Raw genomic sequence first — 16,990 nt, forward strand, 5'->3', positions numbered from 1 at the left:
CAGGACACGGTCCTGGACCCACAGAGCAGAGCTTGGGGAAAGTTTTTGACAAGCTCCTGGGTGAGTTACATGCCCATTCAAGTGTGGAGCCTTCGTATAGGGCATAATTCTCAATTTTAGGTGAGTATTTGAATTGCTTGGGAAATGATCCAAAATCCTGATGCTCAGGTCACATCCTGACCACGTACATCGGAGAATCTCTGGCGGGTCCACGTGATTCCGCTGCATCCCCAGTTTGAGGCATAAGGAAGGGCAGGAGGAACCCGGCACCCAGGGAAGGGTAGAAGATGGGGCAGCTGGGGTTGTGGTGGGGTCAGGTTGGCTTGTTGAGAAAGACCCCGGCCATCTTATCCGGTCCGCAGGTGAGGAAGTAGTGGGCAGGAAGGTGGAATCCGGGCCTGCTCAGGTTCTCTCTGGTGCTACCTGCCCTGGGAGGCCCATGTGTTTTGGGGAATGCTCCGTTGCGGCACAGGAGGGGACAGCAGCTGGCCCCGACAGTGGCCTCTCTCAGTGAAACATCAACAGGTGCCCAAATCTCATTGGAACGGCCGACGCTGGCCTCCTGCAGGCCCAGGTCAGTCTGCCCCTTCAAAAGCCGCTGTCAGCGCCAGCTGCGACCCTGTCTCAGGGTGGAGAGGAAATGAGCTGGGTGAGGGTCCCGACCCCCAGGCACACGGTGCGGGTTTGGATGGATTGGCCTTGATGCCCAGAGGCAAAGCGGGCTGCAGAAGGAAGCACACCGATCTCAGGCTGCAGAGACCTGGCAGGGGGCTCAGGCTTCTCAGGAGACGGCAGTGGGTGCAGGCATCTCACCTGGGAGGCATCTCACCTGGGAGGCCGAGAATGCAAGCCCACCTGCCGGCAGGTGGCCAGTGAGGGGTGGTTCTGAGAACACACCCTTTGGTGGGTGATGGGGGAGTCATGCAGAGGGCGGTGGGGTTAGGGTGCCCAGTGGAGGGGGGCGAGGGGCGGGGAGGTTGTGAGTCCAAATCTCCAGGACACTGAATGTCAGAAACACACCCAGAGCTGTGCTGGGGGGTCCACGGGAAGCCCCCGGCACAGCGCATACCTGATCTATGGTTGACTTTGAGTTCCCCCATACCCCACATCCCAGCCTACCTGACTGCCCCCCCCCGGGGGTGGGGGAGCTCTTCTATTCAGAAGATTAATAGTTGGAAACCTGATAGTAAAGTATTCACACTGTGTCAAAATCCACATGGCACAGCAGGTGAGTTTGAGTTTTTAAAAAGAGCTCTCAAGTTCTTCCACTGGAAGTCTCTACCATATGAAGCTCAACTGCACACCTTGGGGCTTGTTCTAATATTATGAACCTTTGAAGAATCCCTTGAAATTTTCCAAAGCACATAAAAATCCCAGTGGAGTAGTTATAGGGCCACACCTCAGAATCACAGCTGACTTCGATGTTAAATTTTTTATCACTAGCATGCAATGTTCTGCCCAGTGGGGTTCCCTGTGTTTTTAAGGTACCAAACACAACATGCAATGCATGGTATTTTTATTAAATTGCAGTCACTTTATTTTATTAAATTGCAAGTTCACTTTAGCGCATTAAGAAAAAAACATTTTATTCAAATTGTGGGTTGCAATGGGGTGCATTGGTAACCTGCAATGTAGATTGGCCAAGCCCAGGAAAATGGTGAAACTGGAATTTTATGCATAGATTGGGTGTAGCCCAAGACAGCTTCCCAAATTGTTTACAGAACAGGAACGATGTCTCCGGAATTCCGAACAAAGGGTAGTGAACTCACGGCAATTTGGCTTATTGCACCAGTGCTTTTTCTGAGGATGGATTGCAACTTCATTGGCTGGCCTATTCCTGGAAGTGAAATTACAGAACTCTAAGAAATGAGTATGCATGAAAACAAAACAAACCCAAAGAGCAACCAGCTGTGGGTGAGAGGTAATGCAATTGTAGAAGCAACAGAAGTCAGGAGAGGGGTTTCCTTTCACTTCCTCTGTGGAAATGGCCTGATCTTTAGATGCCAAACTTCAGAGAATGATCCAGATGATGGGATTAGCAGCCAAGGACTTCAAAAAGCTGGAATAAATGTGTTTAAAAATAGAGTAAATGGTAGACAAAATGGATGCAAAGGGAAAGCATTCCAATGGAGAATTAGAACCTACAAAAAACAATCAAATGAACATTCTAGAAGTGCAAATAAAACTTTGAAATTAGTACATTTCAGGTGACTTAAATAGCAGAGTGAACACAGCAGAACGTAAGGTTGAAAAACCTGATGACAAATCAATAGAAAATATTCATAATGAATCACAGAGAGGGAAAAAAGTAAGAGCCGAACAAAGTGCAAGATATGTAGGACGTGATCAACACAGAAAGAGAGAGAGAGAGAGAGAGAGAGAGAGAGAGAGAAAGAGAGAGAAGGAGACAGAGACAGAGAGAGGCGATATTTGAAGAAATAATATTTTCTAAATCTTATTGAAGATAGCAATCAATGGATTCAAGAAACTAACTACATTAAAGGTTGAGTTATTTTTAAAAAATCTACGAGCTATTAGTATTGATAAATGGTTTAAGAAAATCACAAATACGTGGAAATTAAGCAACATACTCCTAAATAACCAATGAGATAAAGCAAAAATCACAATTAGAAAATACTTTGAGATTAATGACAATCAAGGTGCAACATACCCGGTCTTATGGGAAGAGTAAAATCAGTATTTAGAGAGAAATTTATAGCTGTAAACATCTATATTAAAAAGACCCAAAATCAATAACCTACTCATCTAACTTTAGAAACTACGAAAAGTAGAGCAAGGCAAATCCAAAGCAAGCAGAGGGAAGAAAAAAATAAAGGTTAGAGTGGAAATAAGTGATTTTAATAAAGTTGTAGAATGCAAAGCCAATATAGAAAAATCAATTTTATTTCTACATAATAGCAACAAAGCATAGGACAGTGAGATTAAAATGTATCCTTTACAATAATATCAAAACTACAAAATAACTTGCAATTAAATCTAACCAAATATGGACAGGAATTTTAAATGGAAAACTAACACTGCTGAGAAATTAAAGAAGGTATACAGATATTCCATATTCATGGATTTGACTTTTTAATATTGTTATGATGTCAGTTCTCCCCAAACTGTTTCAGAGATTCAAAGCAATCCCAGGCAACATCTTAATAAGTTCTTTCTTTTTCTCCCCTCCCTTTTTTTGATGACAGTTAACAAGATGATTCTAAAATGTATATGAAAGTGCAGAGGATTTAGAAAAGCCAAGACAATCTGAGGAAAAGCAAAAGTTGTCAGGCTGACATTTCAGATTTCAAGACTTATTTTGGAGTGACACTAATTAAGATGCTGTGATATTCGTGCAAGGACAGGCAAACAATCCAATGGACAAGATTAGACAATTCAGAAATGTACCTTTTCCATCCCCATTTATGGTCATGCGATTGCATCAAAGAGCCAGTAGAACTTAACAGGGAAAGGACTGTTTTCAATCGTAATAGAAATTGAATAAGCAGATGGAAAACAGGAACCACAACTTCTACCATTCAGCATATATAAAAATTAATTCACAGTGGGCCCTAGATTCTAACATGAAAATGAAAATAATCAAGTTTCTAAAAGAAAAATTTTTCATTTCTTGTGTAAACAGAGATTTCTGAAATATGATTTACATGCAAAAAAACCCACAATAACATAAAAAAATTGATAAGTTGAATTTTATTAAAACTAAGAACTTCCATCATCTATCGATGTAAATGACAAGCTACAGACTGGGAGAAGATTCACAATCCACATATGTCACAGAGGCTCAGCTCCAAAATATAATCACAAATCCTACAAATCAATACTAAACCAGCAAAAAATTCAATTAAGAATGGGGGAAAAAATTGAACAAGTGGGGGAAAAAATTGAACAGGCACATCATTTAATTTGCATTGGTATAGAAATGCAAAATAAAACCTTGATGATGTTATAGCATACCCCTATCAGAATGACTAAATTCAAAACAGAAACCTGACAGTAGGAAGTGGTGGCAAGGATGAGGCACAATTGGAAGCCTCTCCCATGGCTGGGGGGGAGAATGAACGGGTATACATTTGGAAAACTGGTTTGTAGTATTAAGACATGATCCATCAATTTTATGTAAAAGAAAGGAGTGTATTGTCCACCAAAAGACACATTCCACAATGTTGGTCGCAGCTTTATTCATAATAGTTAAAAACTGGAAACAACTCAAGTGTCCATCAACAGCAAAATGAGAAAGTAGCTGCGGTATAAAAGGATGAACCACCGATACGGGAAACGCCTTTAACGAATCTCAAAATGGTAACGTTGCGTGAGAGAAGTCAGATGTAATACCTGCTGGGGGTTACATTTATATGAAAATCAAGAACAACAACAAAATGAATCTATGATGAACGAAGCAGAATTGCTTTTGCCACTAGACATAGGAATTGATTGGGAAGAGGTACAGCGAGCACTGGCATACGATGGAAATGTTCTACATCATGATCTGGGTTGCTAATACACAGAAGTACACATGTGCCAACTTCACTGAGCTTTACATTAAGATCTGTGCCCTTAAAAAAAGAAAAATCCTTCTTGTAGGAAAAAAAAAGCAGTCTCTAGGGCCAGGCTGGCCTGTTTTGAATCTGAAATTGGGTGCTTTTTGCTGTGTGACTTTCAGGAAATTACATAATCTCTCTGTGCCTTGCTTACCATATATGGGTCATAACAGTGTCTGGCTCATAGAGTTGTGAGCTAATGAATGTAAAGTTCTCTGCACAGTGCCAGGTTCCTGATATGCCCTCCAGAGCCATCAGGCCTCGACGGTTGGGTCGTCATGACACCTTTTCAAATGCTGAGTTATCGAATACTTTACCCGAACACTTTTTACCCCACTTTGCAACAATCATCATTGACTAGAGCTACCATTAGATGCTATTTAAATTATACTAGACCTTACTCAAAGATGCTTGATTTACCCCTAACTATTGCCTTACAGACCCTGATGAAGTTCAGATTTTGCTGTAACTGTTTTCAATGTGTGTTATAAAGCATAAATTCCAAATGACATGTTCATGAAAGCAAAAGCTACAAGCTGACCAAAAGTGGGACGTAGGTAGAGTCTCACACTTGAGTCTATCCAGGCAGATAGGTGCTGGGTGCATTGTATGCCTAGGAGGCTGGGAAGGAACAGGACTGCCCTTTAGTAACCTGTTCTCTCACTTCCTGTTTTCTGCAGCAGCAATTACATTGGGCAATTTTAATAATACACATCTGATTGCATCATGCTTATTTGAAAACCATTCTCCTTGTAACAGAAAACAGAAATCGAGTCATCGGTTGCGGTTTGGGTTTTTTTTGTGTCTGCGGTGGTGAAAGTTTAAATTCTGCCCCACACAAGAATCTTTCCCTTATTGGCAGCAGAGGGGTCTCTTCTTTGGGTGACCACTTTGCAGCAGACAAGCTCCTTCGGAAGTGCTTATGCCTAGATTTGTGGGTGAGTCATTGACAAAATGCTTTTTAGTAAGAATATGTTTTGCAATGTTAGTGTATGGAGTAAATGTAACTGGCTAGTTGTAGTACTAGCTGTAGATCAAGGAAGAAATAAATCATGTCTCTCAGTTTGGGCAGCAGATAACTTGTGATTCAACCATGATATAAAGTGTCTGTCATTTAAATCAGTTAGAAAACAAGTATTTGGGAGGCAACCAGGAGCCAGGCACCTGTTAGATGCTGGGGTCCAGTGAGAAGGAACCTGTCCTGGAACCCTGAGACCGGGAAGGGCAGCGACAAGGCAGATTCAGGGCCAGATGTTGTGGCTGCCACTGAGAAGCCAAGCGCCTGGGTATTTAATATTGAAATGTTGTAAATCTGAAGTTGGCCCCAGGGCTGCCGTAAGAAATGCCACCTAACTGAGTGGCTTAAAACCGGAGAAGGAGGCCAGAAGTGTGAAATCAAGGAGCCAGGGAAGTTGGTTCCCCGAGTGGGCGGCGAGGGAGGACTGTCCCCCGCCTCTCTCTGGGCCTCCCGTGCAGCCGGCTGTCCTGGACGCCTCCTGGCCCCAAAGGCATCGCTGGTCGCCGCATCGCCATCATGCCGTGCGCTCTCCTGGTTCCGGGCATCTGTTTCCTTTCCTTAGATGGGCACTAGCCTTGGGGTTGGAGCCCACCCTGACCCAGTGTGACCTCTTCTGACCTGCAAAGACCCTGCTCACAAAGAAGGTGTGGGGGATGCCAGTTAACCTGCCCAGTGATTTGGGAGTGTTTGTCCACTCTTCTTTCCTTCGGAACTCCCTGACCAGCAGGTCAGCATAGGAAGCCAGGGGAGTAACGCCATTTGGGGAGAGGTGTGCAGAGGAAGCAATTGGGGGCGGATTAGGGGTGCTTGTCTCACGAGGTGGAAGAAATCTGTCAGAAGCACACGAGCCTCCCTCTCTTCCATCTCCCAGGGCACCTGAAATACCCTCTCATATCCACCTACTCGGTGGTGGTCTTTATTCCCCTATCACCGAGGCCTGAGGCTCTGAGAGGTAAAGGAACCGGCTGGTGCCTGCAGGTGCCTCAGAAGCTTGGCTTTGCCCGCACACACGTCTCCAGTGAGGAGACCAAGCACTTGGACTTTGGGATTTTCTGTTTTGATCCAGGGTCACCTTCTGTCCTCGTCCCTTACGTACACGTGCTGCTTCTCGGTTCTTCTCAAAACAGGGGCCTGTCTTCGCCTCATCAAGTTGAGAGTTGACAGAAGATGTCACAAATGCTCCCTTGTGTTCAGTGCCGCGTGCCTGGATGCGCCTGGGTCCCTGTCTTCTCCTCATGCCTCTCTCAAAGTCCCCCACGTCCTTGGAAGTGCTCCCCACAACGGGTTTGATCTGATGCCCCCTCTTCCAGGACAGCCTCACTCAGGACCAGCCGTGACTGCTTTTTTTTTTAATTAAACATTTTATTTTGAGATATTCATAGACTTAGATGCAGTACGTAGAGAGAGCCCAAGTACGTTTTACTCAGTTTCCCCTGATTTAGCAAAACTAGAGTCCAATGTCACAACCAAGATGCTGGTGTGGACAGTTAAAATTCAGGATGTTTCCATCGCCACAAGCATCCCTCCTGATGCCCTTTACTCGCCACACCCTCGTCCCCCCCGCCACCTCCTTAGCTCCTGGCAACCCCTCAGCTTATCTCCATTCCTAGAATTTTGTCATTTAGGAAAGTTATATAAAGGAAAGCCTACAGTCTGTCGTCACTTGGGACTCGCTTTCTTCACTCACTTCATTGTCTGCAGCTTGACCCAGGTCGCTGTTTACGTCGCTGGTTCGCTCCTCTTCATTGCTGCATGGTGTTCCTGGGTGGGGTCTGACGCCGCTCGTCTCGGTGTGGACACTGCCAATTGTGCTTTTTCATCCAGACTGAGATTTTCCTGATTCTTGGTATTCTGGGTAATTTTTAAATTGAAATCTAGATATTTGGGGTGTAATTTATATGACTCCAGATCTTAATGACTTTCGGTTTTAACAGGCTTTCTCCGACATCGCTGTGGCAGGGAGCCAGGGGAGAGGTGCTACCTGCTACTGCCAGGGAGGGGCAGAGCCCCAGGTTCCCGCCGTGGCCTCTGTCGACACCCGGTGGGGGGGAGGCCGTCTGTGCCGGTGGCAGTGGGCGTCCCAGCTCCCACTCAGCCTCCACCGGTACCTCCCTGGCTGGAGGGGGTAGGAGGCTGAGCAACTGCCCCCCGTGGTACCCTCCTGGTGGAGAGGGGGTGTAAGTCCTGACCCTACGAGGCCTCCTCTGACAGTGGGGACAGAAAGGGGCTGTCACTACTGCAAGCTGGGGAGGAATCCCGACCCCCTCTTCTCCTCATCCCACACCGCTGTGGCTGGGGGATGGGGTCAGGGCCCTTCATTCTAGTCTGACACAGCTGGGCTCCCCTCTCCTGGCTGGCTCGGTGGGAGCAGCTCGTGACTTTTCCAGTGGTGTTTGTCTGGAGTGGAGCAGCTTTTCTTCAACAGTTTTCTATCTTGCTAGTTGGCTCCTTTCCTGTTCCGTCGGCTACAGAGAGCAGTCTTTTGTTGGGGCTTTCCTTGAATGTGCCTGCTGGTATTTCCGGGTTGCCAGCTCAATGTATGGGGCTGAGACAAAGCCCAGGGAACTCACCACCCCATCGCCCCTCTGTGACGGGGCCTCTGCTCAGTCTGCCTCCTTCTTTCCGCCTTTCCCAGAGCCCTATTTTGTTCTATAGGCATCGTCCAGGGTTTTGAGTTGTATTCAGCAGAAGGAATAGGGAACAGTATGTCTTCTCCATCCCTCCAGAAGCCTGTCCCGTGACTTTCAACACAGTGAACTTGGGCTTCTTATAGATCTCTGTCCCTCTCTTGAAATATTTTTGGTCTATTCATGCAATAGATATTTAACAGCTGCAGAAATGTGAAAAATGCACCCAGCCAGGCGTCGGAAGACCTGGTCCCTTGCCTCCGTGACCCTGGGTGGGTGAGAGCCCCCCAGAGCCTCCACTTCCTTATTTCCATGGGGTAGGAGAATTTATTGAGATAACTCCTGATTTGAATTTTCCCTGCTCTAGATATTTTCCCCTTCCCTCCCTTAAAAAGTAACCAAGTCCTTTTCTTTTTGATTGGGTTGTTTTCCTCCTGCCCTGGGGAATTTTGAGTTTCTAGTCCCTGAGCAGAAGTTTCCCCGCAGGCAAAAGATAATCCCCTCGTCTGACTTTTGCTTTCAAAAGCCTGGGCTCCACCAGAGGAGTGCTGGGTGCCGGAGGAGGGAGGCGGGAGGTTCTGTACGTGTTCCCAGAGCTGCGGAGTGGGGATATGGGATGTGCAGCCCCCAGGAGAGCCCGGGGGTCCCGGGCAGGCAGCATGCTGGGCACTGGGCGACTCCCGCTGTGGCCTTGCGAGCCGTGGAGGGGCAGATCCGGGGTTCGGCCGGGCGTACCAGCCTTCCAAAGACTGCCCGGTAGGAATCACAAACGGGGCCCTGCCCTGCCCCTAATGATGGGGAGAGACACCAGATACCCCAGGGATGGGATCTGCCCTCCCACCTGCAGGGGTTCTGGGGGTCAGACAGGGCCACAGGTCACGATGCACCCAAACCATCAGAGACTGCTCAGACCTAAAGGAGGGTTTTCTTTAAGCCCTCCTCTGGCTTGGAGGCACGCTATGAGCAATGCCTGAGACAAAGAAATCCTAAAGAGACCCTGGGACTTATAATTTCCTTGGGGAGCTGAGGCATGGGCTGGGGGGCAGCAGAGGCTGAGGCCACAAAGGGCTGTATGGGGGATCTCTAAGCTCTCTGTGAGGCTTGCTGCCTGAACTGGGCTTGGGCCCCGGGCCTCTGACTGCATGGGGTTGGGACCAGATGCACGGCCTCCAAGCCAGAGGGGCCGGGCCGGCTCCCAGATGGGAAATATTACTAACAACCAACATTTATAGCTGGGCACTGTTCTAAGGACTTTCAAATATTGACCTCTTTGAGCCTCAAAACACTAAAAGGTGGGCACATCACCCCCACCCTTTGCTAGTAAGGGGAGAACTCGTCCCAGGTGCCCGAGCTGGAAGGGGTTGCTCAGCCACAGCTTCTCCTCTTGCCGCCACCTCTTTGGAAGGGCCAATGACAAGCTCAAACCCAGGACATCGGGGTCCAGGAGCTCAGACGACGAAGGCCTCGTGGCTTTCTCCTCCAGCTCTGCTCCCCTTCGCAGGCTGTTCTCGCCATCCTCAGCCAGACGCGCCTGTGGCCAGGAAGGTGCTCGCTGTCTGGCTTACCAGCCCCCAAAGGGAAGAGACCTTCCCCCTCCAGGGCCCGGGGATGTCCCAGGAAGAGCCTGGTGGACCCCCTGGGGTCCCGGGTCCTCTTTGGAAGGAAGGAGCATCCTGGTCAGTTCAGGGCAGGGCGGGGATTGAGAGCTGTGGTGACTGCATGGAGGTGGGGGACAGAGGACACCGCGAGCCCCCCAGGTTCAACCAGTATGTCCTAGCTGGGTCTTTCACTGGGGGATGGACGGATGGGAGAATTTATACTATGTATGGGAAGGAGGGCTCCAGGAACCGGAGCCTGCCTCGGATTTTTGTTCTAATCTTCAACTTTGAAGGTCATCCCATGGCCAGATGTTATTTACCGTTTCTTGGAAGAGATGGTTTTCTAGATCTTTCCTAGCCACTCTCTTTTACATGTTAGTGGAAGAAAACAAAAATAGTCTGGTTGGGATATGGAACTCGCCTCTTCTTCACTTACTTGTGAAATACTCAGTTTGTTTTGTTTTCCTTCCCCTGTAAACAGCTTCTTTGCGCTCACCTTTCCACCTCAGCCTTCTGGGCAGTTCCACTGGCCCCTCTGCCCTGCACTCCCCTCTCTGCTCGCTCTTCCCATCGCCTCACTCCTCCTTCGTCTGCACCTCCAGACAGGTGTGTGCTGGTGGAGGCTGAGGGGCACCTGGCCTGCTCCTTCATCTCCGCAGCTCCCGTCAGCCAAGTGGGGTGTGATGGGATGTGATGGGGTCTGATGGGTGTGGGGACCCTGTAGGTCGGAGACAGGTTCCGTGTAAGGCAAGGGGGCCAGCAAATAGGAATCCAGCAAATGTGATGACTACAAAATCTGCTTCTTGAAAATGAAACAAGACAGAAGTCCCATTCAGTGTGTGTGCTTAGCCATAGGCTGCCACTTTTTCTTTCACAGAGTTAATCTGCTTGCTCCCCTTTCTTATCCTAAGGCATAGTTTTCCTCTACCCTATTCTTACCTTTTAAGATACTTGCTTTTCTTTCCCTCCCTCCTTCCCTCCCCCTCTCTCCTCCTCCTCCTCCCCACCTCCATCTTCCCCACCTCTTTCTCTCTCTCTCATGGAAGCTATGGTTGTTGCACAAACGCTGGTAGAAAAGGGTCAGTGGCCCTTAATTTTCCACTGAGCTGTGGGAGGAGCAGAGGAGCGGCCCATGAGGGCAGATCTGACCAGAAGGCAGGTCTCCAGGCCTGGCCCATGTCAAGTTGGCCAATTGGGGGTCTCTGCCCACCAGTAAGCAATTGCTGTTGGCAGAGGTTGCCTTGGGCCTGGGGATACGGGGGGGGGGGGACCATCCCTGCCCTTCCTCCTTCCCCCCTCCCCGAGGCCCCTTCCCTCTCCCCAGCATCAGCCAGGAGGGGCAGCAGCTCCCCTTTCCCAATGGCTGGGAGCGCAGCTACTCTGGCACCATAGTCTGCTCTTACTTGCCTGGAAACATTTACCTTCAGGATCAAAGTTCTGTGTTGTCAAGATCAAAAAACAAACAAATACATCCCTTCACTCAGTCCCTAATTTGGTTGTAGTTTAGAGAAAGAAATCCCAGAGACCCCTATGTTGCTACCGGGTAAACACAGGACCTGGGGGAGGGGGCAGCCTTCTCCTTTAGTATTTTGCTTCCCGCCATGAAATGGAGACTTGAGAAATGGGCAAGATGCTCCCTCGGGGTGCTATGAGCTCAGGGCCATGGGTGGTGGGGAGGATGTGTACACCCTGGAAATGGCCTAGACTGGGGCTGGGGGGTCTGGGGCAGGGTCACCTTAACCGCTTAAGGACCCAAGACAGAAGCCTCACCCAGGCCCCACTCTGGGTGCTGGGACCTGTCAGTGGACAGGCCCTTGTCCCCGTGGAGCTTCCATGCTAGAGGCGCGATGGGCAGTGGCCACCACAGAGAGTGAGCTACGGGATGCACTGACTGTCAGGGCATAGTCCTGGGAGAGGCGGTTTGGGGCAGGGGGCTGCAGAGGGCAGCCTAAGTCAGGGCATGTGTAGGGCTGATCCTAGAAGGGCAGGAGCGGGCTGAAGTCCTGAGGCCACGTCCCCAATCTGCTTCTGGGTGGATCTCCTCAAACAACATGACAAGAGTTCCTCTGGCCTAAGCAAAGAATTATCCCTAAAATGACAGGCTTCTGGAACAAGTTGAAAATATATTCAGGCCATGTCGGGGCTCCCACTTCAACTTGTCCTCTGTCACTCCCTGTCCCCTTTCCCTGGCTATCTCTTCTGTGTCCAGAACTAAACCACACTGCAGGGAAGGGCTTTTCCTGTTGTGTCCATCCCTCTATTCCCAGCACCGAGTAGATGATCTCAATGTGTCTGCTGAACGTGTGGCTGATATCTTTGGCCTTGAGAAGAAAGTTGGCCAAGAGGAGTCCCCTGAGGTAAATTCAAAGCTGGCCCACCCTGTGATCAAAGAAGGCTCTACGGCAACCTGTTAAAAGCCAAACCACCAAATCACTAGGAGGCCTGATTAATGCAGAATGCACTCCTTACAATTCTTCTTATCCTGCTGGGAGGGAGGCAGCTGAAAGCTATGGGGGTTCCTTAAAGGATTTCTGGAGAGAACCAGAAACCTTCCTTAGGACCTCCGGGGATGGGGACAATCCAAGATGCCAAGCCAGCTCACCCCCTGATGGCCAGCTAGCTGCAAAAGCTTACCTGGTCAATTCACAACCCCACAGCAAGTATCCATCTGATTTATAGGTACCCACCCTTGCCAGGCACCATGCAGGTCCTCATAGCAAGACCAAGTCCTCAGGTTTGGAGGATGGAGAGACCAGAAATAAGGTCTTCATAGAGGGCAATGTGAAGCCTGAAGCGAGGTTCGGAAAAACCATGTGAACTTTGTGTGTGATGAAGGAGGCCAGATGCAATAGCAGTTCCCTTTACAAAGACCTAGGTTTCTAATTGGCTGAGACTTCAATGAGCGGCAACAGGGTGATGCCAACTGGGGCTGCATTAGTAGAGGTAGAGCGTCCAGAGTAAGGGAGCCGATGACCTCTCCTTGCTCTGCCCTGACCTGGTCAGACATAAAAGATGATCAGCTTTGGACCCCAAATTTTGCAAGGAACCCTGACAACCTGAACCTCAACCAGTAAAGAGTAGGCCGGATGAAGGCTGTCTTTCACAAAGGATGCCCGAGAGACTCTGAGAGGCTGGGGATACTTGGTCCAGAGAAGAGGAGGTCTGGAGAAGACCACGGCGCCATCACTGGATGGCTGGGGGCCTATTATGTGGAGGAGTGGGTTCCAGAACCCAGAGTGGTCAGAGGGACGGGGCATCTCATTAGGTACAGGGGCAGGTGGCTAGCAATGTAATCTGCTTCATACTGAAATGGCTGCCTATTGAGGGGGTAGCAACTGTCCCGGAATTCAAGCCTAGCCTGGCTGGCCACCGGTAAGTGATGTCTTTGGAGAAATTTCCCTTAGTGTTGAGATCTGGACTGCACAGTCCCGTGAGGAGCCCTTCTTGTGCTGGCTTGCCCCACTCTTCTGCTCAGAGCACCTCCAATTGGCCTTGGTAGGATGCCTGTGCCCCAGACATTCTGCATGGTTCTGTGGGGGCTGACCTGACCCGGCCCCCCCAACCTTTCTGCGTAGTTCCGTGGGGGCTGACCTCCCTGGCCCCCCAGTGTTTATGCATGGTTCCACGGGGCCGACCTCCCTGGCCCCCCAGTGTTTATGCATGGTTCCACGGGCCGACCTCCCTGGCCCCCCCACTGTTTATGCATGGTTCCACGGGGCTGACCTGTCTGGCTGCTTGTTTGATCCATTTGACTGAGTTTGTGCTTTACTCACCCACCCTCCCACCCCCTCCCTGCTTCAGAGCAGTATAGTTGGCTGCACACTGCTGAGATGCAAGCCTGGAGTTGCTAGGAGGGCCATGGGGACATGGCCTGTCGGAGGGGAGCCAGTAGATGGACCACAGAGAGAGTAAGAGGCCAGATCTGAGGACATAGTGTGGGTTCTTGTCCCCAGCAGAGCATACTTTCTTTTACCTAGGACAAGGCGTGCCCTTCTAGCTAAAGCCAGCTGGATTTAACCAAGCACCCTGATGCAAACCCCACAGATGTGTCCTACTCTCTCATTCTCTTGTTCCCTGATCTGGCTCGAGAGGATGGCATCGTAAGGACTAGAGCTGGGGCACCTGCTCTGTGCCAGACACCGTGGGAGGTGCTTTCCACGCACGATACCACTTAGTCCCGGGAGTGGGCTGAACAATATCCCACACAAAGACAGGTGCAAGTCCTAAGTCCTGGTCCCTGCCTGTGCTCCTGTTTGGGATTCGTTAAGGTAAGGTCGTACTGGAGTAGGGTGGGCCCTCAATCCCATAACACCCATGTCCTTACGAGGGGAGAGGAGACCCACAGGGGAGAAGGCACGAGAGGAGCGAGGCAGGGAGTGGAGTGCTGCCGCTGCAAGCTGCGGAACCCAGACTGCCACTGCCAGCAGAAGACAGAAGCGGCCCAGGAGGATAGGGTACAGGTTCCAGCAGGAGCCCGGCGGGCACCCTGGTTTCAGACTTCTGACCTTCAGAACCGTGAGACAATAAATGTCTGTGGTTTTAAGTACCCCCTCCCGCCCACCCCAAGACTTTACATTACCTTGTGGCAGCAGCCGCAGGAAGGAAGAAGACACTCCCCAGCAGCCCCACACAGGGTACTTAGAATTCCCCTTTGGAGAGACGCATATTCGAGGACTCTCAGTGCCCATGAAGAGAAAATCCAGCAGCTCGGGCCTCCCAGCGAGGACCCAGCTTATGGCAGGCTGCTCTCTGTGCCTCCAACGATGTCCGTTCCCTCCTGAGGCTCCACGCTGGGCTCCAGGTGCCCCAGGAGCTGGGCAAGATTGGCCTCTCCTCTCCGGCCCCAGCTCCTGAAGCTACCACTGCAGCCAGGCTGGGTGGGAGACACAGACTGGCCAAAGGCAGTCAGCCACCCTTGAGTGGAAGGCAGATCAATCCCGCACAAACCACAGTGTGTTGAGCTCCAGGGAGGGTGCGGGGGGAGTGGGGAGGGCCGGCCCCAGGAGATTCTGGACACATTCTGTGAGGTGAGGAGGCTGGATCTGGAAATTTGTGTCGTGTGCTTGGTCACATTGCTGGGAAGTGTCTGGTGAGTCTCACCAAAGATCCCTGGCGGGTCTGCAGCCAGTGTCCTCCTCTTGCCCTGGAGCCAGTGGCGTGGTGGCCACGGGGGGATCCGTCCCATCCCACACGGCAGGGCATTTCTCTCCTCCTGCCTTGTGGCCTAAACTCTCCCCAGGAGGCTTGTGGGTTTGAAGCCCATTTCCACCACACTTGGGCTCAGTACTTGTAGGGCACCCACCGGCCCCTGGTCCTGCCATCCTGAGCGTGGTGCGGGGAAGTATAGCTGTCAGATCTCCCTTGTCACAGCACAGGGTAAAATAGAGGTTTCACTCTCATAAAATACCAGCGACTCAGGTGAAACTATTCATGGAAAGCTGTCAGCTGCATCCTGCCTCATTTTCCTCCTGTGATATGAGGGGCTCGCTGGGCTGGGGCTGTGAAGCCCACCTGCCTGGTGGGGAAACCTTGCCTCCTTTCTGTTTCTATCATGAGGATCAAGAAAGAGGCTTCCAGCAGGCCAGGTGTGACGGTGGTGGTGTTGGGGGGACACCTTCCTGCGTGGGGGTCCCAACAGGCAAAGGTCACCCCAAAGTACTAGCAGCTGAGCCCGGTAAAGCACGTGTGGCCATGGCTACCAGAAACCAGTCCCACTTCTGTGTAAGGAGGGCGTCACAGCCCCCAGGCACCTGCTGCTCCAGTCGGGGGGCCAAGTGAGAGGGCACCCGGGTCTCCGTCCCAGGACATTCAAGGCAGCGCAGCTGCCAGCCGGGCCTGGGAACTTGGCGGTCTGCAAAACACAGCTTTTCTTCTGGGGCGGGGGGCGCAGAGGCCCCGGCTCCTTTAGCCAGCACCCCTTGGTTCCCCAGCACCTAGCACTGCGCCTGGCTAACGCTGCACGGAGCTGTGCATGCGTCGCCTCGAGACGGGGACACCCCGTCTAGCTCAGCTGGAGTGGGGGGCGGCATACGTTCCAGGGTCCTCTTCACTTCTCGTCCCCGCAGCAGTGAGGCCTCAAGGTCCTTCCCGGGGGGAAAGGCGCCCAACGACTCAGAGGACAGGGAGAAACGAAGCCCCTGCCCTCCGCCCTCCCTCCCGGACGCCCTTTCGGGCCATACTGGCCCAGCCTCACGGGCCTGGAGACTGTGGGGCGGGGCGGTGGGGACGCCGCTGTCTGCCGGGAGACCCCGCGGGCTCAAATTGAGGGGGGGTGGGCGTGGACCGGGGAAACCCACGGTGCCTGCCGGCCCCGTGCAGATGGCGGGAGGGACTCTCGGGACAAACGCAGATGGGCCCCAGCCCCCGGACGGCTTGCCGGGGCCGGGGGTTGGGGAGCCGGTCAGCGGCCCGGGTTGGAGCCACGAGGCGCTCCTTCACCTGCCCGGCGGCCCCGCCCCCTCCGCGCCGGCCAATCGCGGGCCGGGGGCGGGGCCGGAGCCGAGTCTGGGCCAGAGCCGAGCGGTAGCCGGAGCGCGGCGCACAGGAGCGCCGAGGAACAGCCGCGTCCCCGCAGCCTCGTCCGCGCCGCCGCGTCCCTGCCGCCCGCAGCCTCGTCCCCGCCGTCGCCGCCGCCGCCGCGCCCCCGGGGCATGGCCTGTCTGATGGCCGCTTTCTCGGTCGGCACCGCCATGGTGAGTGAGCGCACCCTTCGCCCCGCGGGGCTGGCCTCTGTTTTCAAGGAGAGCGGGAACACGCAAAGATCCGCCCCCGCACCCTGAGGCCCCCAGTGTTGGTCCCACCGCGCCCGCGGACGCGTTCTCGGGGCGCGGGCTCCGACCGTCCCCTGCTCCGGTCACCTGGCGGCTTAGGATGCTCCTCGGACCGGCCGAGGACGCGGGGAAGGCGGAGGGGCCACGAGTGGAGCGGGAGGCAGTGAGGCAGCCCCACAAAGTGGGGAGATGGCTTTGAACTCGCCCGCCCCCGGGTGAGAGGCAGGGGTCCTGGGGCCACGGAGCGCGCTGGGAAGGGGCCGCAGCCTGAGTCGGAGCGAGAGTCCGGATCCCCACGCCGGCGCGCGCGGCCGGGCGCTTGGGCAGCAGGGACTTCCGCGCCACCCTCCGGAGCGCCGGGTAAGGTCTGCGAGAACAAAAGAGGGAGCTGCTCCCCGAGAGCCGGAGCCTGTGCTGC

At 52.2% G+C, this 16,990-nt stretch overlaps 1 protein-coding gene across 4 annotated transcripts in view; it reads left to right on the top strand.

The window, feature by feature from the left end:
* Positions 1-16,990, top strand: part of ABCG1 (ATP binding cassette subfamily G member 1) — a 104,430-nt gene that overhangs the window by 13,018 nt on the left and 74,422 nt on the right. For 2 of the 4 annotated variants that reach the window (XM_077118970.1, XM_077118971.1), the window contains exon 1: positions 16,400-16,494. The exons of 1 other annotated variant lie outside the window; for it this stretch is intronic. In XM_077118970.1, the coding sequence (XP_076975085.1) occupies positions 16,453-16,494 (42 nt within the window). In that variant the 5' untranslated portion in view covers positions 16,400-16,452. Of the gene's footprint in view, positions 1-5,414; positions 5,498-16,399; positions 16,495-16,990 lie in introns of those variants that run through there. One more of the 4 variants, XM_077118972.1, reaches the window with a different exon arrangement.

This window comes from Tamandua tetradactyla, chromosome 10 (assembly GCF_023851605.1).
Source record: "Tamandua tetradactyla isolate mTamTet1 chromosome 10, mTamTet1.pri, whole genome shotgun sequence".
Classification (NCBI taxonomy): Eukaryota; Metazoa; Chordata; class Mammalia; order Pilosa; family Myrmecophagidae; genus Tamandua; species Tamandua tetradactyla.